This window comes from Monodelphis domestica, chromosome 4 (genome assembly GCF_027887165.1).
Source record: "Monodelphis domestica isolate mMonDom1 chromosome 4, mMonDom1.pri, whole genome shotgun sequence".
In the NCBI taxonomy this organism is placed as follows: domain Eukaryota; kingdom Metazoa; phylum Chordata; class Mammalia; order Didelphimorphia; family Didelphidae; genus Monodelphis; species Monodelphis domestica.
The window spans coordinates 230,752,048-230,773,630 of record NC_077230.1 but is presented as its reverse complement, the minus strand read 5'-3'; the positions used below and the strand labels follow the sequence as shown (position 1 = coordinate 230,773,630).

The 21,583-nt window shown below is 43.5% G+C and overlaps 1 protein-coding gene across 3 annotated transcripts; it reads right to left on the bottom strand.

Annotated features, from left to right (window-relative positions):
* Positions 1 to 3,178: 3,178 nt before the first annotated feature.
* Positions 3,179 to 9,833, bottom strand: THY1 (Thy-1 cell surface antigen). 3 transcript variants are annotated; one of them, XM_007494641.3, is made up of 5 exons: positions 9,288 to 9,416; positions 8,572 to 8,748; positions 6,090 to 6,193; positions 5,317 to 5,652; positions 3,179 to 4,630 (listed from the first exon to the last, which is right to left on the bottom strand). In XM_007494641.3, exons 3-5 carry the CDS (start codon positions 6,127 to 6,129, stop codon positions 4,518 to 4,520), a joined length of 489 nt encoding a protein of 162 aa, XP_007494703.1. In that variant the 5' UTR covers positions 6,130 to 6,193; positions 8,572 to 8,748; positions 9,288 to 9,416; the 3' UTR covers positions 3,179 to 4,517. The 3 variants fall into 3 exon arrangements, with proteins under 3 accessions (XP_007494703.1, XP_001380456.1, XP_056650201.1); XM_001380419.3 differs by lacking the exon at positions 8,572 to 8,748 and having other exon boundaries at positions 9,288 to 9,833; XM_056794223.1 differs by lacking the exon at positions 8,572 to 8,748 and having other exon boundaries at positions 6,090 to 6,313; positions 9,288 to 9,509.
* Positions 9,834 to 21,583: the final 11,750 nt, after the last annotated feature.

Genomic DNA, 21,583 nt, shown 5'->3' with positions numbered 1-21,583 from the left:
AAGAAAAATCTCCTACCTAGTAGAGTTGTCTTTAAGTGGAATGAATAGCCTTGGGAGGTAGTGAGTTTCCTGTCATTTGAAGTCTTCAAATAGAGTCTGATTGACTACATGTTAGGGATATGGTAGAGGGAACTTCTCCTTAGGAATGGATTGGACTAGTTGATGTGAGTGAGGTCCTTTCCCGTTCTGAGATTCTACAGTTCTACAAAATGTGAACTTTGTTATTTTCTATCAGATTAGAAATATTATTTGTACATATACCTGCTGTGTAGGTCCTGTTCAGCACAAAGGGATGTGCAAATAGGGGCTATTAAAAGCAGTTTTTAACAGCTGGCCCTCAGGATGCATTTTTGGATCCTCTACTTTGGCCTCTGTTTGAGGCTGAATGATATGGAGAGGAGGGAGCTCCTAGGGCTGGTGTTAATGCTGCCCCAAGGCTTTCCCATATCAGTCCTCAAGCTCCACGGCTCCCAAGCACTTTACCAACCAGAACCATCCATCACCCAAATTCCTTATTGTACATAATATTCTATTTTTCACTTCTCTACATTCAAGTTTGACCACTGGGTGGCGCTTAGAGTCCCATGCCCACCCTATGCAGGGATATTGGGAGTCTCAAAAAAAGATGAGTGCAAATTAAAGCACTTTGTAAACCTTGATACACTATATAAATGCCAGTAGTTATTATTGTTCTTAACTCACCATCACCAGGCCTCCAGTCTGGTGGTGACTTGAGTCATCTCCAAGTGTTCTGAACTCAAATAATCTTTATAGAACAATATTTCTTGTTGTTGCTCCATTGTGTCCTAATTGTTGTGACTTTGTTTGGGGTTTTCTTGGCAGAGATACTGGAGTGGTTTGCCATTTCCTTCTTTATCTCATTTTACAGATGAGGAAACTGAGGCAAACACGGTTAAGTGACTTGCCCAGGGTCACACAGCTAGTAAGTGTCTGAGGTCAGATTTGAACTCAGGAAGAGGAATCTTCCTAACTCCAGGACTGGCACTCTATCTATTGTGTCGCCTCGCTGCCCCATAGAACAATATAGGGTGCTGGTAAATGTTTAACAATTGCACTTTCTTGGGGGGAAAAGGCATAGAGGACACTTTTTCAGTTATTTCTTTTGTTAAGTATTTCCCAATTACATGTACAATTTTTTAAAACATTCATTTTTTTAAAAATTTGAGTTCTAAATTTGAGGACACTCTATAAGTGTCTAACACTATAAGTGTTACCTAGTGGTCAACTATAAATGTAGAGAAGTAGAAAACAAAGTACCATTTTCTCCATCACTTTAAATCTAGACATCAACAAAACAATAACTTAATTCCTGATTTATAACCATTACCAGCTTTTCTCTCTCTCTCTCTCTCTCTCTCTCTCTCTCTCTCTCTCTCTCTCTCTCTCTCTCTCTCTCTCTCTCTCTTTCTCTCTTTCTCTCTTTCCTTCTTTCTCTCTTTCCTTCCTTTCTTCCTTCCTTCCTTCCTTCCTTCCTTCCTTCCTTCCTTCCTTCCTTCCTTCCTTCCTTCCTTCCTTCCTTCCTTCCTTCCTTCTTTCCTTCCTTCCTTCCTTCCTTCCTTCCTTCCTTCCTTCCTTCCTTCCTTCCTTCCTTCCTTCCTTCCTTCCTTCCTTCCTTCCTTCCTTCCTTCCTTCCTTCCTTCCTTCCTTCCTCCCTCCCTCCCTCCCTCTCTTCCTTCCTCCCTCCCTCCCTCCCCCCTCTCTCTTTCTTTCCTTTCTTCCAGTTCATGTTAGAATATTGCCTACAGCATTTTACTCTTAATATAGAATTAATAAGTAAATGAATGCTACTTAAGGGGGACAGTGAGGTGGCTCAGTGGATAGAGTGCCAGACTTAAAGATGGGAAGTCCTGGGTTCAAATTTGACCTCAGTCACTTAAGCCCATTGGCTATCTATCAGCTAGGAAGTATCTGAGGCCACATTTGAACCCAGGATCTCTTGGTACAGAGGCAAGGGCTCTATGGTGCACTGCCTCATTGTTAGTTTTGTTACTGATGCTGATGACATCATAGGCTACTTAGTTTTGAATCAGAGGAAGAGACCCTGTGTAATTCACTTCAGACATTCAAACATAGTGGTATAGCAGACTCTCAATCAATACTTATTGATTCAATTAAGCAGATAGGAACCCAAGTATTTGTTGAATAGAATCAATGTTAAGCACTAGGTACTAAGTAGCTCAGTAGTTCAATGGCCAGCAAGTAGGACTTGGAATCCGGAAGACCTGACTTAAAATCCAGTCTTAGATACTAGCTTTGTGGCCCAAGGCAAGTCACTTATTTGTCTGTAAAATGGGGCAATAATAATACTTAGAGCACAGTGGATAGAGCACTGGGTCCCAATCAGGAAGACTATTCATAAGTTTAAATCTAGTGTCTTTACTCTGTTTGACTCAGTTTTCTACTCTGTTAAATGGCAAAACATGTGCCAAGAAAATCCTAAATCCTAAATGGAATCAAGAAGAGTGGAACCGGACTGAAGTGTCTAAACAACAATAGCATTTCTCTTTCTGGGTGGTGGTAAGGACAAAATGGGGTAACGTTGGCTTTTCAAACTTTAAAGAGCTAAAGAAACACTAATATTATTGGAATCCAAGTGATGATTAAAATGTATCTAAATTGAACTGAATGATGAAGACAGATGGTTTGGGAATGAGTCATTATCCCCCTCTGGATCCCAGTTTTCTTTTCCATAGAATTAAGAAGCTGGACTAGAAAATCTCTTTCAACCCTTTATCCAATGACAGCTGGGGAAATTTTGTGGTAGAAAGTAGGAACATTCTTGCCTCTTTAAGTTCACCCTTTCATAGCATCCAGGTTAGCATTTTGGCAAAATGTTTGACTTAGAGTCAGGATAGACTTTGAGTTTGAATTCAGACTCATTCTGTCTCTGTCACACACACACACACACACACACACACACACACACACGCATACAGTGTGTGATCTGAGCAAATCAATTCACTTCTCTCAGCCTCAATTTCCTGTAAAATGGGCATAATACCTAATTCTCATAGTTGTTGTGAGGACCAGATGAGAAAATACATGTAAAGTGCCTTGCAAAACTTTTAAAGGTCTATAAAAATGTTAAGTTATTATTTGCCCTTTCCCCTAAATCCCTTCCATCCCCACAAGATAACAACAATAACAAACAACCCAATCCAGAGGCTAGATTTTATTGTGTAGTTTTGTTTTCCCTTGGCTAGATGCCATAAAACAACAAGCTGTGGAGACAATACACATGATCACAGGACAAGATAGCAATGCCAGTGATTGTGGGGAGTTGGGTTCTGGTTTTAGACCTCATTTCATGAAGATTGGCACCATTTCTCAGTCTTTCTCCATTGTACTCCTCAGAAAGCTCCAGCTTGGGTCTGTGATGTCACCAGAGATTCCTGAGCAGTTCAGTTCATAGGGGAGGGGGACGGGATGTCCCAGAAGGGCACCATCTCAGGGACATGGTTACCACCCAGTCCTTTAGTTCACCACCTAGTTTCTTTAATTAGGAGGCTCCCTTCTTAGAGAAGGATCCAGCCTGACTTGGTTCATCAGCTCCTGGGTTTGAATTCTGGAAGCTTTTGTGAAAGGGGGTTGAGGGGAGGGTGAAGAAGATGGATGTAACAGAGATGGCAATAATGGGACCCCCATTCATTAGGGTTCCAGGCAGAGACTAGAGGGAACTAGAGGCAGTTAACTCAGTTAAAACAGCTTTCCCCTGCCCTCCCCCACCTCCTCTTTCCTCCTCACTCTATAGGTCTTTCTTCATTCACTGCTAGGCTTCTTGCCAGAGGAATCCAGGGGATTTCTAATGTTTAAGATGGAGATATTTCCTGCTGATCATTCTCTCTGGGACTTTTTTTCATCCCAGTAAAGCCAACATGGTGGGTTTGGGAACCCCAGAAACTCCCATCTCCTTTAAGTTAAGAATGGTCCAAATGTTTCTCCCACCTGGGTTTCGAGATGCTCCTGCTACATGCCACTTCTACATCCTACTGACCCAGTATTATTCTGTCATTCCAAATTCAGGCAGATTCTAAGTGCCCTTCTTCCCCCTTCCCCCTCTCCCCTGTCTATCCTTCGTGGAGCCTCTCTTTCTTGAGGTCACAACAAATCAGTCCCAGCCAATCCAAAAGCTGGCTTGGTCTCTTCTCCTCCCCTTTGCACCCCACTTTATAAACTTCTAAAGGAAAGAAAAGAAGAAAAATGTCCCCCAATTAATCACTGAAACAGCCCTGGAATGGCAAATACAAAAATGCAGCTGGGAGTACGGTGTAGGGGAGTGTGGGGTGTGGGGCAGCAAGGTGGAGGAAGAGAGTAGGTGAATGATGGCATGCGGAACTAGGATTCCTCTATAGGAGTGGGTTCTCTGCCTCCTCTCACCTCCCTAGGGTGGGTGGGGGGGTGTAGTGGGACAGCCGGCTCAGAGAGAGAAAGAGAGAAGGGGGGGTTTCCTGGGGTTTGGCCTTGTCTTGACTATCTCCTTCTTGGCTCCCAGCCAATCACAGGCACTCAAAATTCGTAGCCTGGAGGAGGGGGACGGAGAGCAGCAGCAGCAGCAGCCAGGAAGTGTTTTGAACTAGGAGGCTCATGACCCCACAGGTTTGCAGTTTATCTGATGAGAAAGAAGAAAGCAAAGATATTATGGCAGAATAGGGAGAATTGGAGTTGGGGGAAGATCTAGGCCCTAGCAATAGCTTGGAGCACTGTGTGGGCACTGACGTGACAAGTGAGATGGAGCCCCGATTGGGCTCCTGACCTCCAGCTACTCCCCTTCTTGCTCCAGTGTGAACACAACTTTCTAGAGCAGGAGAAGGAAGAGGTCACAGAAAGGAAGGGTCCCTTTGGAGAATGGAGAGACTTAATGGCTACTGAAATGTGCCCAGAAATCACACTGGGAGTGGCAATGGGTGATACTGGTTTGGGGAGGAAGAAAGAAGTTGGGGGATTAGGACACCCTTCCTTTATGACAGAGCTCCTCTCCATCTCCTGCCAAAGCCAAAGGACTCCTAGGTGTCCTTTCTCAGTTGGAATTGATCTTAAACATCCCCTCAAATGCTCATAGAACTCTGAGGTCCTGTGAAACTACCTAGGCCAAGTCTTGCCGATCCCACCTCCATCCCAGGGATTCTTTTATTTATTTTTTTCTTACTCCAGAGAGACCTCTTCTCCTTCAGACCTCTTCCCCATCCCATCAGAGGCTTCTTTTGTTGACCCGAGTCTCTGTCTTCTCACTCCTCTAGTGTCCACTTTCTCTCTACACCTGTCCCCTATCCTCCTGGTCCATGGGGTCCCCCTCACCTTTGTAGACAGTGATGTTCTTGGTGGTGAAGGAATTGGGGATCCCAGAAGCACGCAGATCACAAGCATAGATACCCTCATCCTTTTGGCTGAAGTCTTTCAGGAACAGGGCCATATAGTTTTGGGAGATGGTGAGGTTGACCCGGCTCCGGTAGGCATGCTCAGGAACTCCCATCGTGGAATTCAGCACGTGCCTTTGTTTCTCTCGGGTCAGGCTGAACTCATACTGAAGTGGGGTCTTGCTAGTATTATCAAAGCGGCAGTCCACTCTCAGAGTCTTGTCCACCAGACAAGCAGTCAGGCTGTTCACTTTCTGTCCATAGGCCACCTGCAAGACTGGTGCATGCACCCCATCCCCTCTTATTGGCACTTGGCTCCAGGCCACCCCAAGTTTGGCATGGGCAGGGAGTGCCCGTATAGGGAGAAAGGGGCCCAGGATGAAATCCAGTCCCTCTCCTATTCCCTCCTGAACCCCTCCCCTGACCCATTCTGAGTGACAGAAATGTGGGGTAGTTGCTTGGACCCTGGGGAGACTGTTCCATGTATACCCTGTCCTCTCCTCCATGTCCATCACCCTCCCCTCCTCCCGTGCCCTCTGAAGAATCATGCCATGCTCCTTGTCTCCTCATGGGAGAGATCACCCCTTTTATCACCCTTTGGGTAGATTGGATTTGGGGTCCTGCTGAGATTTCAGAAGGAGAGGTAGCTCTGAGGTCCCGGTGGAGCCTGAGTTAAAGGAGGAGACCCATCCCTAGGACCCCTTAGCTCACTACCTGTCAACAGGACAGCGATGGCGATCTTGGGACTCAACATGTCAGGAGGAGGGTGCCGCCACAGGCAGCCGCCACAGTGTCACCAGCCAGGCCCAGAGGGACTCCTGAGAGAAAGATGGTGTTCACAGAAGCACACTCGCTTGCTGGGGAGGTCCCTTACTTTGCAGTGGCTCACCCAGGGCTTGGTAAAAAGCTTCTCTCATGTGAACCTCCCAACAGCAGGCCTAGTCAGGGGGAATGTAAATAACACCAGATCTGCAGTCAGAGTTTCCTGGCTCTGATAATAACTACTCATGTGACCTCACACAAATCAACTGCTATCTCTGGGGCTCAGTTTCTTCCTCCATAAAATGGGGAGGAGGCCGGCTGTCTTAAGGTTCCTTTATTCTAATCTCTCCCACTTAGAGATAGAGAAACTCAGGCATGGAATGACTGGGGCAAGGTCACACACTAACTCAGTGAAAGAAGTAGGAGCAGAACCCAGGTTTTATTTTCCCAGGGTTGTTATTCAGACTACTCAGTACATGTATCCCATTGCCAAACAATCAGAAAGTATTTAGAAAGTGGTCTTCTATGTGCCAGGCACTTGTTAGGTGTCCCTGGCCTCTGGGAGCTTATATTCTATCTTGGAAGACAGTATGTATGCCTACTGATATACTCAAAGTATATAATTAAAAACAACAACCTTTACTTCTGTCTTGATAACAACTCTTTTAAAATTATTATTTTTATTTAATAAAACCCTTACCTTTCATCTTAGAATCAATACTAGGTATTGGTTCCAAGGCAGAAGAGTGGAAAGGGCTAGGCAATGGGGTCACGTGACTAGCCCAGGGTCACACAGGAAGTGTTTGAGACTAGATTTGAACCCAGGATCTCCTATCTTTAGATCTGGCTCTCTATCCACTGTGATACCTAGCTACCCTCAAAGTATATAATAATAAAAAAAAAAGATAATTGTCTCCTATATTATTGGTAAGTGGGATAGGTTGATAATGGGTCCTCTCCCTCTCAGGGAAAGGCCAGGCTAGGGTAATAAGTGCCCTGCTCACAATGGTGTCTATGTATGCTAAGGGAAGAGATTAAAGATGCTCACATATGTGTATGGGTTTGCTAAGGGTTTTCTTAGATGTTTTTGCACAGGGGATGCTAAGAGTGTGTGTGTGTGTAGGTTAAATGTACTTCCAGAAATGAGTGGAGGCAAAGGATCCTTCCAGATAGGAGAAAAGCCTTTTATCCCTTTTTCTTCACTCCTCACTGTATCCCCCTGCTCTGTCTCTCCCTTCTCCCCCCCTCCCACTCCCCCCCCCCTCCTGGGCTGCAGTTTTCTAGATTGACTCCAGGGGGACTCCAGTCTACTGGCTTGGTGCCCAGGCTTCCCTAGCTAGATATGAACAAACTGCCTACCCTCCTTATAGAGCAGATCATCCTCAGAATGCCAGAGCATTCCCCAAGGCATTACGGATCCCAGGCAGTCCCTTGCTCCCTGGCAGTAGGGGATAGGTCCCAGCATGTGCCCCCATGTGTGCTGGAGGTAGGCAAATGTGAATGTGTTTTTGGGAGTGATGGGCATATCCTTTGGGTGGTATGGTGGGTAGAATGGGGGGAGGACTGATCAAATGAGGTAGCTACAGGGAGGAAGCAGTTTCTCAGATATGAACAGGTATGAGCTAGAGGCTGGGGGTACCCAGGACCTCAGGAGCCAGTGTTTCCATCTCCCTGGTTCTCAAGACCTGGACAGATAGGTTGTTAGCTCCTCCAGTATAGCTGTGGGAGGGATGGAATAAAGATGAGAATGGTAAGATTTGGAGGAGTTGGCCCATCTCCCCAGAGTCTGGGCTAGGGAGGGAATTAGTGGGGGAGGAAAAAGGGAGTCAGCTTGTGGGTTCTGGCAAAAAAGAGGAGGAGGAGGTGGAAGGGGAAGAGACTAGGGTAGAAGAGAAAGAAAGGGGGAGGGAGAGACAGAGAAGGAGGGTGAGAGAGAGAGAGAGAGAGAGAGAGAGAGAGAGAGAGAGAGAGAGAGAGAGAGAGAGGAGGGAGGGAGGGAGAGGGAGCATTGCAGCAAAACAAGAGAAAAAAGATCGGAGGGAGGGGGTGGGATTGTGGCAGGGAGGGACTTGAGGGAAAGGAAGAGATGAGGGGAACAGAGGAGGGAAGATAGGGGCGGGGAAGAAGAGGAAAGAAAAGAGGAGAGAAGGTGTGTTGCATAAGTTGGATTAATTTTCTCTCTCGACTAGCCCAGTTTTTAGGTAGGTTTTCTGCAGCAGGTCCTTCCAAGTCTCATTTGCTCTCCCTACATACTTAATACCCTCATCCTCTCCCGATTTCTGCATTCTTCTTCTCCCAGTCCCTCCAGTTCTCTTCTCCCCCTCCTTTCCCAGTGTTAGACCCCTCCCCCTTTTGCTGAGTTCCCTCCTCCAACCCCTCCTTCCCGCCTGGCCTCTCCCCTCCCCCGGCACTGCGGCTCAGCTTCTTCCCGCACCAAGGGGTGCTCCCATTTCCCGCAGCTCCGTCCCCCGCTGGGCTTGAAGTCTGCCAGTCTCAAGCCGTCCGGGTGAAATGAGGAGGAAGCCTCTCAGGATCCATGATCTGATCTCCCATTTCGATAGGGGTGTGAGCTGTGAGGTGTCAGTTAAGGCGCGGGGAGAGGGATAGCAAGCTAAAAGCGAGACAAGGTCAGGGGCTTGCCTTTGCCCACGCCCCAACCCCTCCAACCTCCAGTTCTCCAATTTTTAACAGCTGGTGTGATCAGGGGACTCCCGGCAAAGAAAGATGCTTCTGCCTGTCGATCTCAGTCGCCTCCCACCTTCTCCAGTCTTGTGCAGTCCTAACCTTCTCCTGTCCTGCAGCCTTCTTCAGTCCCTCCCTCTGCAGCTAACTTCCCAGCTCTGCAGCTGCCCAGCCCCCCAGCCTCCTGTCCACTTAGAGGTGCCCCACACCGCCACCGTTCAGAGCTCGCGGTTTCCCAGGGCTTCGCCGCACATCTCCACTCTCAAACCCCTCTTCCCGGGGTCGTTCGGGGCTGTCTCCTTCACCTTGAGAACTCCCCAGATGATGGAATGGGCAGAGTGGGCTGCCTAAGAAGAGATGGCTCAGGATGGGAAGCTTAGGCTGCGCTGCTCAGGCTACCCCCCCCCACCCCCCCCGGCTCCTAGAACCATTCCAGAGCTGCACCTGGGCCCTGTCCCAGACTCCTACCTGTGGGCCAAGTCTCTTCGCCGCCACCGCCACTGCTTTCCTCAGCAAGATGAGAGGTAGTCTATAAGCTCTAGAACGGGGCTCCGAGCCTGCAGTTTCAGACTGGGGACTAGAGGGAGGGGCTGAGAAGCCCTACCAATCAGCTGCTGGGTAGGGGATTGGCTGGACCGGGCTGGGGGGGGGAGGCAGGGAGGTAGTTGGAGAAGGGTTTGGGAGGGAAGCGGGGGTGGTGGGAAGGGGGGGGGGGGCTGGTAAACCGCCCTACAGGCGAGAAAATGGGTTCTGCGGCTGTTTAGGAGACTTCATAGACCCACCCAGGGTTGGGAAGGATTGGGGAAGAAGGAAGTCCTGAACATCTCCCACCATTTCTCTCCCTCCCCCCTCCCTTTAGTCTGCTCCACCCTTTCCATTTTTCCTAGAGGACTTTAAGAGAAATCAGGCTGGAGCTGAAAGACCCAGGCATCGCTATACCCTTCTCTCTTCATCTCCTTGTCCCCATCAGGGATAGGTTTTCAGGTCACTCCCCATTCCCTGTCTCTCGACTCTTCTCTTTCTCTTTTTAAGCTTTTACATCCTATGAGTTTATGCTTCCGTTCTAGAGGCTTGAGTTTTGGGATTTTCCCAACGAACCTCCATAGGAAACTAAGTATTTTTCCATAGCTGAGTAGCCCCTCCGAGGCCGGGCAGACGTCTTGTTAAGGCTTAGGCAATGAGAATTGCATATCTTGTTTTTGGTACCTGCTCAGTACTGTCCCAAACCCAATTAAGGCAGGTGGGTCCATTCCTCCTTATCTCTAGGGAGGAACAAGACCTTTCTCCTCAGCTTCTTGTGCTTTTGTTCCATTGATTCCCAGTTTTGACAACTAGGGAAAGCTTACCGGCCTCCCCTAATGCCTCTTGAGGAAATCAACCTATTTCTCCCCTTGTTTTGTCTTCAGCTGGCTGGGCAAGCAAGTGTGGAAGTGAAGGGGGGTGGGGATGGAAGATCAGGGAAGGGTACATGGAAGAGGCAGCACCAGAGCAGAGCTTTGAAACAAAATGAAGAACCTGAGAGGTAAGATAAGGAGAGAGTGCATTCCTGGAATCAGAATTAGTCATTCAGTTATTCATGGAAGCAAGAGATGGCATGTTTAGTTCAGCAAACTACATCTGACTGGAATCCAGATTTTATAAATGAGAATAAAGTAAAAGAGTAAATCAAAATCAAATTGTGGAGGACCTTAAAATGATAGGCTAAGGAGTTTGTATTTCATTTTGTATACATTTGGGAACCACTGAGTTACAAAATAAGTTTTATTGATGCTTTTTTAAAATGTCACACTCATTTCCAAATATACCCCTTATCATGCTCTGTCTATTAGACTTTCTCTTGTTATGAAGATTTTATTTTTTTTAATTTGGAAAAATTTATTTATTTAAATAATTTAGAATATTTCCCCATGGTTACAAGATTCATGTTCTTTCCCTCCTGTAGCCCATGTGCAATTCCACTGGGTTTTACAATTTGAAGGTTTTAAAAAACCTACCAAACAATTCAGCAAAACCAATCCACAATCAGTTGCATCTGATCACCCCATGCTCTTTCATTTCTCCAATAAAAGGAGGGAAATGCATTTTTTCATCTCTTCTCTAGGGCCATGCTTGATCATTACAATTATATAGCATTGGCTACTGATGATTTCTGAGGAATAGTGCAACCTGTGCCTTGTAAGATTATTTTGACAGCTGTGGAAGGGTAATTTGGGAGAGCTGAGTTGCTTCCAGCTCCAAAATTCTTGACTTTATGAGTTTCTGATCAACAACCTTCCCTCCCATTCCCTGCCACTCCCAATACAACAGGATAGAGAGGAGGTATGAAGTCTTTCTCTTACAGCCCAGAGATGACCTCCAAAGTTGTCATTTACAGGAATGGAAACTGTGGATAAAGAGCCAGGACTAATTTCTGTGAAAATGTACATGGCGTATAGAACAAATCTGCAAATGCCACAAAGCTGTGAGAGGTAACTAGTCAGTATCCCAGACGACACAATCAGGATTCTTAAAGATCTATGCAAGTTAGTAGGTGGGAATTCAGAAAACATGCTGACGTGCCCAGGTTCAACAAATTCATTGCACAAATACATATTTCTAAGGTTCCTTTAGTTTTAACATCCTAGATGCTATGACCTGTTCTGTGTTATTCTGGGAATGTGGCTGAGAATTGACCTACTTGCTGGGGTCCCCAAGCTCTCTGTCCATGAAGGAGGCAGTGCTAGGATGGTATGGGGAATTAGGGAAACGCTGTCTCTTCTCCACCAAGTCTTCAGAGGGTGTGGCCATTGTGGTTTTTACCAAACCTCCATTCTGTGGAGCTCTATCTTAAGAGCTAAATTCTGGGCTGGAGGTGGGAGGAAAAGCTGAAATCTGACTAGAAAACTGCCTGCAGTTATAAATCTCTTATTTTCTCACATGCACTAAAGAAGCCTCATGCAGGATTGGGCTGTTTTAAACGGTTTAGAAGCCAAGGAAAGGAAGAATCATGGTAGAAAAAAAAAAGCAGGAACAGTTTTAAGTTCACACAAAACTGGGCTTCCTATTGGTGACCCTTCTGCCCAAAAAATACTTCACTTGTCATACTGCTGAATTTTCTACCACCTGGATTAACTGATGTGGGGAGTGGGGCAAAGGGGCTGTCTTTTACACCTTAGTGAGAATGATTACAGATTGTTTTTTTTCCCTCACATTTACCTGACCTCATCTTTACAGGGGAAAGACTAGTGTAAAATTGTAAAGGGCTGGGTGAGGGGCAAGGATAGGGATGTGAATCATAATTCATCAATCCGAATCCAGAAAATAAATAGAGATGGCTTAGAGTGATGAAATATTTACTTGGACCTGAGGAATTATCAACCTAGCCCAGCCTTGACAATCTGGAGGAGTCCTGGTCCTTGTAATATGTTGAAAGAGAAGGAAGGGGCCAGGAGGCCTTGAAGAAGAATGAAAAGAACACCGGGAGGTGGAGGTGGGGAGCTGGAAATCAAGTACTGGGTTTTATTGCCTAAATTAAAGCCAGACCATTGGACTAGTTATATGGGAATGGGACTGGTTAGTTCATTAATGGTAATAGGTTTGATTTATGTAGTGCTTTACCACCCAGGAAGGTCAGTAGCTATAAGTAGTATTATTACAGGTGTAGAGAGAACTGCTTTCCTGGGTCTCCTTGGAACTGAGGGGGAGGAGGCAGGTGGTTTACCTAGGGCTGGGGCTTTTGAGAGTGTTTATTGTTAAAGCATTTCAGCACTCTCTCAATGTGTTTGCTATTTTAATTGGGTTCTTGGTTTTGCCACTTTATGATGTCATGAAACAGACAATAAAAATATGCTCGATCTCAACTTATGTTAGAAACAGAGAAATTTGCTATTGAACCTCCTACTCCTAAAAATGTCTTTTGAGACCCCCTCCCCTTTTTTTACATGTAATATTCATTAGATGCTGATGTACATGCTTGTGGAAAGTCCCAGAATTCTGTTACTTAACCACTAACTAAACAGTGGCATTTGGGGGACAACAATAGAGTTGACCAACTATTGGAGTTCCTTCCTTTAGTCCAACATGGAGTTCCATGTCCTCTTCTCAACCAGTTATGTGGATTTCCTCTTTTTGGAACTGACCAATCAAAGAATAGTGCCACAGCCTTCTATTTTTGGTACTCCCTCAATGGGCTAAAAAAAGAAATTTTCACTAAAGTAGAGTGGTCCTCAACTGCAGAGATATCTTGGATCCAGTTTCTTAGGGACCACCACTTTCCCTAATAAATTGAAACTGCTTGGAGTCTACCTCCAGTGTCTCTTTGTTGCAGATTGGAATTTTGGGTTTATGTTCTCTAGAATAGTTAGCTAAAACCACAAGTCCACCAACAGTGCAGTAATGTCCCAATATTCTCATATTCCCTTCAACATTTGTAATTTTCCTTTTTGTCAGATTAGCCAATTCAATAAATGTGAAGAGGCACTTGGAGTTGTTTTAATTTGCATTTCTCTGATCAATAGAGTTTTAGAACATTTTTTCAAATGACTATACATAGCTTTTATTTCTTCTGAAGGCTGCCTGTTCATATCCTTTGACCATTTACTAATATGAGAATGAGTCATTCTCATATTCTTATAAATCTTCTTCCTTAGTATCATTTCTAAGACAGAAGAGCAGCAAGGGCCAGGCAATCAAGGTTAAGTGACTTGCCCAGGGTTACACAGCTAGGACGTATCTAAGTCTAAATTTGAACCCAGGTCTTCCTGAGTTCAGACCTGGATCTCTATCCACTGTGCCACTTGGCTTCCCCATAAACCCTTTAAAATTTAATGTTAATATATATATATATTAAAATTTTAATTTTATGTCCTGTAATGCTCTTTATCTCATTTGGATCATACATTTTCCCCTTATCTGGCAAATAACATATTCCATGTTCTTCTAATTTGCTTACACTTTTAAATGGTGTGGTCTTTTAAGGAAGACTATTTGCTTTCAAATTAGGAACATTTAAGCTAGAAGTAAAGATAAAGATCCTGAAGTAATCATTTGAGGACTCATCCACAAGTGACAGCTCAGGTAATGTGGGGTTGTAATTACAAAAAATTAAGAGAAACAAGGAAAGGCAGTGTAGATAAAGAGCTGGTCTAGAAGCCAGGAAGATCTGGTCTCAAGTTCTATCTTGGTCATATACTGATTATGTGACCCTGGGCAAGTCATTTCCCTTCTAAGGGCCCCAGGCAACTCCCTATGACTATAAAAAAGTTGTAGAGATGGGAAGGCTCTGCATTGGAAATGGAGCTTCCACACAGATGTCTTGTCAATTTTTTTAACCCCTTACCTTCCTTCTTAGAATTAATACTGTGTACTAAAACAGAAAAATAGTAAGGACTAGACAATGGGAGCTAAGTGACTTGCCCACTTATTTGCCAAGTATTTGAGGTCAGATTTAAATCTAGGATCTCCCATCTTCAGGCATGGCTCTCTATCCACTGAAACAGCTATCTGCCTCTTCCTGTCAAATTTTTTAGAAAATAAAATAAAATAAGAGTCCAATGGCTGTGAGTTAGAATCCTGACTATACCACTGATAACTTTAATAACGAATTACTTTACTAAGGTCTTTATTTACATGTTAAATGACAAGAGTTGTACTAGATAACTTTTAAAGTTCCTTTTTATATCTTATGATCTAGGAATAATTTGAAGATCAGAGAAACTAATTGATTTGCCCAAGATCATATAAGTAGTAAGTAGCAGAGCAAGATTTGAACTCAGGCATTTTTCTCTCTCTTATTTTAGGCAACTTGGTAGCACAGTGGATAGAGTACCAAGCTTGGAGTCAGGAACACTCATCTTCCTGAGTTCAAATCTGACCTTAGACATGTCCGGGCTGTGTGACCCTGGTCCAATCATTTAATCTTGTTTGCCTCAGTTTCTCATCTGTAAAATGAACTGGAGAGGGAAATGGCAAAAAATCTTTGCTGAGAAAATTCCAAAATGGGGTCAAGAAGAGTCCAACACTACTCAAAATGACTAAACAATAACTCATTTTAAAACTGAACACTTTCCCCTCTGTATCAGGAATTCCTTTTGATTCTTTCTTCTCCCTCACCTCCTACATTCAACTGGTTAATGAAGTAAGGCACAGTGATTCTATCTTCTCCATTTTTATGGCATTGGTGACCCTTCCTCGTTCCACTGCCAGGAGTGCTCTCATACATATTTCCCTGGTCTTCCCACCCCCATTCTCTCTTAATTCTCCATCCATTCTTCATGTTGTTGTGGAGTTAATCTTTCTTGTGGAAGAATATTGCCATGTCCCCTCTTGGCTTGAGTGGCTCATTATCATTGTCCTAATAAAACTCAGACTCCTTAGTTTGGTATCCCAGGCCTTCCATGAGCTGATTCTAACCTGCCTTTTCTGTCTCATCTAATACCAACTTCTGTCTGCTTCCCAGTTCAGCTTGACCTATGGCAACTGGAAAGCAGCAGCTGCTATCTACAGCACCAGAAGGAGTGACAGTCTCTGTCTTTGAGGTTCCTGAAGAGTGCAGATAAAAGCAGGGGAGATCAGAACATCGGACTGGGGGGTCTTTACAGGCTGGTCCTTTCTCCTGCTGTTGGTGAGCGGTTTGTCTGGATGTGGAAGAGAAAGGGGGAGCCCAGTGAGACCTATAGTGGGAGGTCCCTGAGACTGCAGGGGTATGTTGGACATGGATGACTTCTCCTGTGTGTCTGTTCTGTCCTGCATTGTGAGGCTCTCTTGAAAAACCTTCTGGATTCTATTGTGGGCTGCCCTGTCTTGGAGAGGTAGTATGGTAGAATGAACAGAGGCAGGTCTTGGAATTAGGAAGATCAGTACCTTTTTTTGGGCTATGGATAATATTTTCTTCATGAGGCTCTTGTGGTTATCTTGGAGACTTTATTTGCTGATAATGGTTTATCCTTCACAATTGATCACCATATATGAGGTTCAAATTTTCCCATTGCAATAAAATGCTCTATATTAACTTGTAAAAAAAAAGAAAGAAAAGAAATGGAATGAAGTTAGAGAGAGAAACTGGACCATACCATACACATCTAGAAAAGATCTATATTAGAATGATAATATTTATTTATTATATTTTTTTCTGGTTATACATGTATTATGACACAAAACATATTCCCATATAGATCATTTTTGTAAGAGAATAATCAGATAAAACCAAAACCCCCCAATAGAAATCCAAATAAACTAAAGTGAAAAATCACACATGCTTTGATCTGCATTCCTACTCCAACAGTTCTTTTTCTGGAGGTGGTCAGAATCTTTGTCATAAGTTCCTCAGAATTGTCCTGGATTGTTGTTTTGCTGAGAGTAGTTGAGTCTATCATGGTTGATGGAATTGATAATGTATTTTTAAAAAATTATGAATTTTTAATTTTAATAACAAATTCCATGAAAGTTTTCCGAAGTTATATGATCCATGATGTCTTCCTCCCTTCTTCCCTCACCCTCTCGGAAGTGACAAGCAATTCAATCCAGCTTATACATGTTTTTAAGTGATAATATTTTAAAGGAATGTTGGATTTACTGCCAAGATATTTCAAAGAGGGGGTGCTTCCAAAATATGAGGATCTTGGATGATATTGTCACCAAAAAGGATGACTGAAAAGACATCAGTAACTACTAATTGATTTGTTCACTTTCCCATCATCTCTCTGCAAACCATGAGAATGGTTATGCATACAATGAAGGTATCCTTGATGTGTGAATTTAATATAAATTTTACTCCTTTCCATCTCTGAACCTAAGTTCTCACTATATGACTGACATACCTTCTTTTCTAGCCATATATGGAGTCCTCAATAATACCTTTTAAAAAAAACTTCTTACATTCAAGTCATTGTTGTCATTGTTGTCAAGTCAATGTACTATAGCCCACGTACATTTACTACATTTACTATACATTTTTTACTATCCTTTGGATTCTTTGACACTTCTTTGAAGCCTTTATCTCTCTCTTTTTTTCTGGTCCTGGGTTACATGTTAGCCTGTCTGGAGGCAGAAAGGGCGGACAAGATTGGAAGGTGTCTCTACTAGATTGTGATATTGGGGTGTTTCTGGATGTGAGCCCCAGCCCTGTATATAGTTCAGGAGTTCTACTTAATTGTCCCATTTCCCAAATCATCCCTGTCCTGGGCCCCAGGGGGAACCTCAGTAAGAAGATGAGAATAAGTATGAAACAAGTCCATTATTATCCCATCCTTGCCGATTAACCCATCCACCAATAGTTAGCACACAATCACCAAGTTAATTAGATGAGTCTCTGGGCCCCAGTCAGTTAGTCAGGCTGAACTAAGCACCAAGGTGGCTGGAGCACTGAACTAGGCACTAGGCAGAGATGAAGAGGAGAGCCTTGGAAAGAGCCCAGAACCAGGTTTTAGGAGATTGTGAGCTGTTGTTAGCTCTTCACCCTGATCACTTCTCCTTTTGGAGACTTGGTTTCTTCATTTGTAATATGAAGGGGTTGAATTGAGGTCCCAACTCTAGGGCTCTTGGAAAGCTCCCAATCTATTGGGGAGATAATCAACCCCCCTATAAAACATTACCTAAGCAAATTCAGTGGAGAAGGAAATGGCAAACCACTCTAGTATCTCCACCAAGAAAAGCCCAAATGAGGTCATTAAGAGTTGGACATGAGGGTTAGTTGGGTGGATCAGTGGATTGAGAGTCAGGCCCAGAGATGGGAGGTCCTGTGTTCAAATTTGACCTCAGACACTTCCTAGCTGTGTGACCCTGAGCAAGTTACTTCACTCTCATTGCCTAGCTCTTACCACTCTTCAGCCTTGGAGCCAATATATAGTAGTTATTTTATGACACAAGGTGAGGGCTTAAAAAAAAAAAGGTCAGACATGACTGAAATGACTGAATGACAACAAGAAAATTCATAATTAATATCTAACTGCTAAGAGACCACAAACAGTCAAAGGACAGTCAGTTAGGTGAGGCAAATCTAGGAAGATTTCCTAAAGGAGGTAATTTCAGAACAGAGCTTAGAGCAAGGGGACAGAAATATATCATCATCATAATTGTAATAACTCACATTTTATATCTAGTACTTTATAGTTTGCGAAGCCTTTCCTTAAAACAGTCTTGTGGCATAAATAGTACAAATATCATTAGCCACATTTTAAAGATGAAGAAATTGAGGCTCAAGGAGATTGTGACTGTCTCTGGAGTCAGAGGAGTCAGGTTCAAATCCCATCTCTGACATTTCCTATGTGACCCTAAGCAAGTCACTTAACCTCCCCCAGACTCAGTTTCCTTATCTATAAAATGAGGGGAAATTCAGTCAATGATCTCTGAGTCTCCTTTCAGTCATACATTTATTATCTGATCAACCTTGGATCAACATCTCTGGCCTGACTCTGGTCACAGGGCTAACAGGTGTGTTAGAGCAAGGAAGAGCCAAAATTAGCACTGACCAATTAGGGGGCAAATGGAGCTTTGTCCTAGGCTCCCACATGAAGGGAGGGGCCCACTTGCCCCCTGGGTCACCCCAAGGTAATCACAAACCCTGCAACTTGGCTTGAAGTCCTTCCACAACCACTCTGTAAAACTGTCTGCAGACCAGGTCATGCCCTGCAAGCAGAGGAGCTATCCCATTGGCTGCCACTGTTCTCCCTTCCCCAACTATCCTGTGTGCCATCTTGACCCACTCTTCAATTGAATTTACCCTTGATTCACAGCTCTAAAGCCAGGCTTCAAACCCAAATCTACTGGAGTCCAGTCCAGTACTCTCCTACCATACTGGTCTGACTGTGCAGATTGCCCTGCCAGGGCTTCTTCCTTAGCTGGGTGGCTCTCCTGTCAATGGGAGGTTGACTTGATTGGAGTTGAATCAGTGTTGGCACTCAAAGTTGATGAGAGGAAGAAAAGGTGGGAATGAGGGGGGCCCTAGCCCAGGCAAGGGCTAGGGAGTACCAGGAGAGTGCCAAAGAGACAGTGCCAGGACCTACCTCGACCTGTAGCTTCATTCATTTTGTTCTTCCCGCCAGGCTCCTGGCACTAGGTTGGAAAGAGAGACTCTACAGCTCAATGAATTTGTCAATAGGATTTCATTAAAATGCAAAGGGGAGCATGGAGATTTTAAGAACCATCACAGTCGACTTAATCTATTTTCCCAGTGAGGCTTATACCCCATCTGCTCACAGAGCCATCAGCAAGAAGCTACCCCTAGAGAGAGTAGGATGACCCAGGGGAACCAGAGGCTCTGATGAGGGGGCATTTAATAGAGGCAGTGTGGCGCACTGCTTAGAGCACTAAATCTCAAGTCAGAAGACCTAAGATGGAACCTATGAGACATTAGGCAAGTGCCCCTGCTCTTGGGACCTCAATTTCCTTACCTGTAAAATAGGAATAATTGGCATTTGAGAGGCAAAGTAAGTGGAAGTTCCTGGCAGGAGTCAGTAAGACCTATATTCCAATAGAGTCATCCTAACCCTTCAGTGCCCAGGGGCAACTCTCTACAACTATAAATGGCAGAGTAGTAGCCAATCTGCATTGGTAGAGAGAGCTTCCTCACTGGGTATTCCCTACCCAATGAAATCACAGAGCCCAGTCCTAGAAAGCAAGGGTCAAAAGGGGAACTTCTCACCTCTGAAGAACTCCCATTTAGTTGTGAATTGATCCAGCCATTCTGGAAGGTAATTTGGAATTATGCTCAAAGGGCTTTAAAAGAATGCATGTTCTTTGATCCAGTAATACCACTATTAGGTTTGTACTCCAAAGAGATAAAAAAAATGGGAAAGGTTCTGTTTGTACAAAAAGCTGTGCTTTTTATGATGGCAAAAATGGAAATCCAGGGGGTGTCCCTCAATTGGGAAATTGATGAAAAAAATTGTGGCATATGATGGTGATAGAATACTATTGTATTTAAAGGAATGATGAATTAATGGATTTCTATAAGAACTGGAAAGACCTCAGTGAACTGATATGGAGTGAAATAAACAGAACCAGAACACTATACACAGTAACTGAAACATTGTGGGATGATCAAATGTAATTGATTTTGATGCTAAGAGCAATACAATGATCCAGGACAATTCTGAGGGACTTATAAGAAAGAATGGTATTCACAGCTAGAGAAAGAACTATTGGAGTAGAAATCCAGAAAAAAAATATGGCTTATCACTTGTTTCTATGGGTATGTGATTTGGGGTTTTGAATTTAAAAGTTTACTCTATTACAAAAATGAATTGTATGGAAATAGGTTTTGAGTGGTAATATATGTATAACCTATTGGAATTACTTGTCAACTGGGGGGGGGGTGAAGGAAGAGGGGAGGGAGACAACAAGAATCATGTAACCATGCAAAAAATAAAATAAGTAACTAAATATAGAAATTAAAAAAAAAGGACTCCCTTTTGCTGAAGATTGTTATAAGACACTTGTCATAGTTAGAAGGAAGCTGGAATAATGGACAAAGTAGGTAGGTTAATTGGGAACAGAATCTTTGGTAAGTTAAAATCATGAGGGAATCAATATTTGGGCACCTCCTAGAGAAATCTGGAGAGGAACTGAAATCACCTATGAAGCCTCATTTTGTTTTAAAGGAAAACTATATGTTTTTTTTAAGATCCTGTTTCCTAGGATTGTGGAGAAAACTAGAGTGTCATTTAAAAATTCCTCAGAGGAAAAAATTCCAGAGGTGTCCTGTGTATCTTTGGACAAGGGTTCCTTTATGTGTCTTAGGGATTGAGGATCCAGTGATTTGGGATCCTGATGAATAAGGACACTTACTTCTTCCCAGGGTGACTTCAGCTACAAAACTGTTGTCTGGAGCTATGCCTTAAAGGCAGCCTGCCTGAATGAGATGATGAACCTGTAATCCCAGCCTACTCAACTGTGGGGGAACAAAAGAGGGTCACTAATTCCTACTTCCATTTTTGCTAGAAGCTTTGGAGGAGGCTGTGTTGGTGGAACTCTGGCTGAAGACATCACTGGGACTTCTGGCTGAGGATTACCAAGAAATCTACCATGGAGATAGGACTTGGGAAAGCCCCTGCCAGGGCTGGACCAGACTCCACTGGAGAAGGGCTGGTAGACTTGTTAGGAATCTGTCTCTTTATCTATATTTTACACTTTCACTCTTTCCACCTCTTTGTAAATAAAAGTTGCTAAAAGTAATTTTGACTTAAGCTATAATATATTAAAATTGGCAGTTATAATATTACTTTATAACTCTCATATTTATTCATAAAAACCTAAATTTAAATCTTACAGGAGCAAGGGACCCTGGTCACAATTTCAAGGCAGAAGAGTGCTTGTGGTTTCTTATGGGCATGATCATAGGCTGGGAGATTATTAAACACATCTCTCCTTAGGTCATACCACCTTGGAAGAACTGAAAGCATATAGATCCTCAGAGATAACTCTGAAGGTAGCTGCATGAAAAACCTGAAGCTTGGAACAGTACACCCTTCACCACAGTTACATATACCAATTTTAACAGATTTTTTAAGTCAAAAGAAAAGAAAAAGCCTGGAAAATAAGCAAACAACAACAAAAAAGAAACAGCACAGAAAGTTATTTTGGTGACAGAGTAAAAACCAAAACACAAACTCAGAAGACTATGAAGTCAATGCTGTTGCATACAAAGCCTACTGGAAAAAATATGAATTGGTCTCAAGCTCAAAAGAATTAATGGAGTAATTAAAAAAGGATTCTAAAAATCAAATAAGAGAGGTAGAAAAAAATTGGGAGAAGAGATGAGAGTGATACTGGAAAAATAATAAAAAAGA

Excerpts from the sequence above, each read along its gene's own strand:
- THY1 (XM_001380419.3), bottom strand. The coding sequence starts at position 6,129 with ATGTTGAGTCCCAAGATCGCCATCGCTGTCCTGTTGACAG. Across the intron at positions 5,653-6,089 it reads CATCGCTGTCCTGTTGACAG|TCTTGCAGGTGGCCTATGGA; the intron begins GTAGTGAGCTAA and ends TGCATGCACCAG. Across the intron at positions 4,631-5,316 it reads GAACATCACTGTCTACAAAG|ATAAACTGCAAACCTGTGGG; the intron begins GTGAGGGGGACC and ends CTTTCTCATCAG.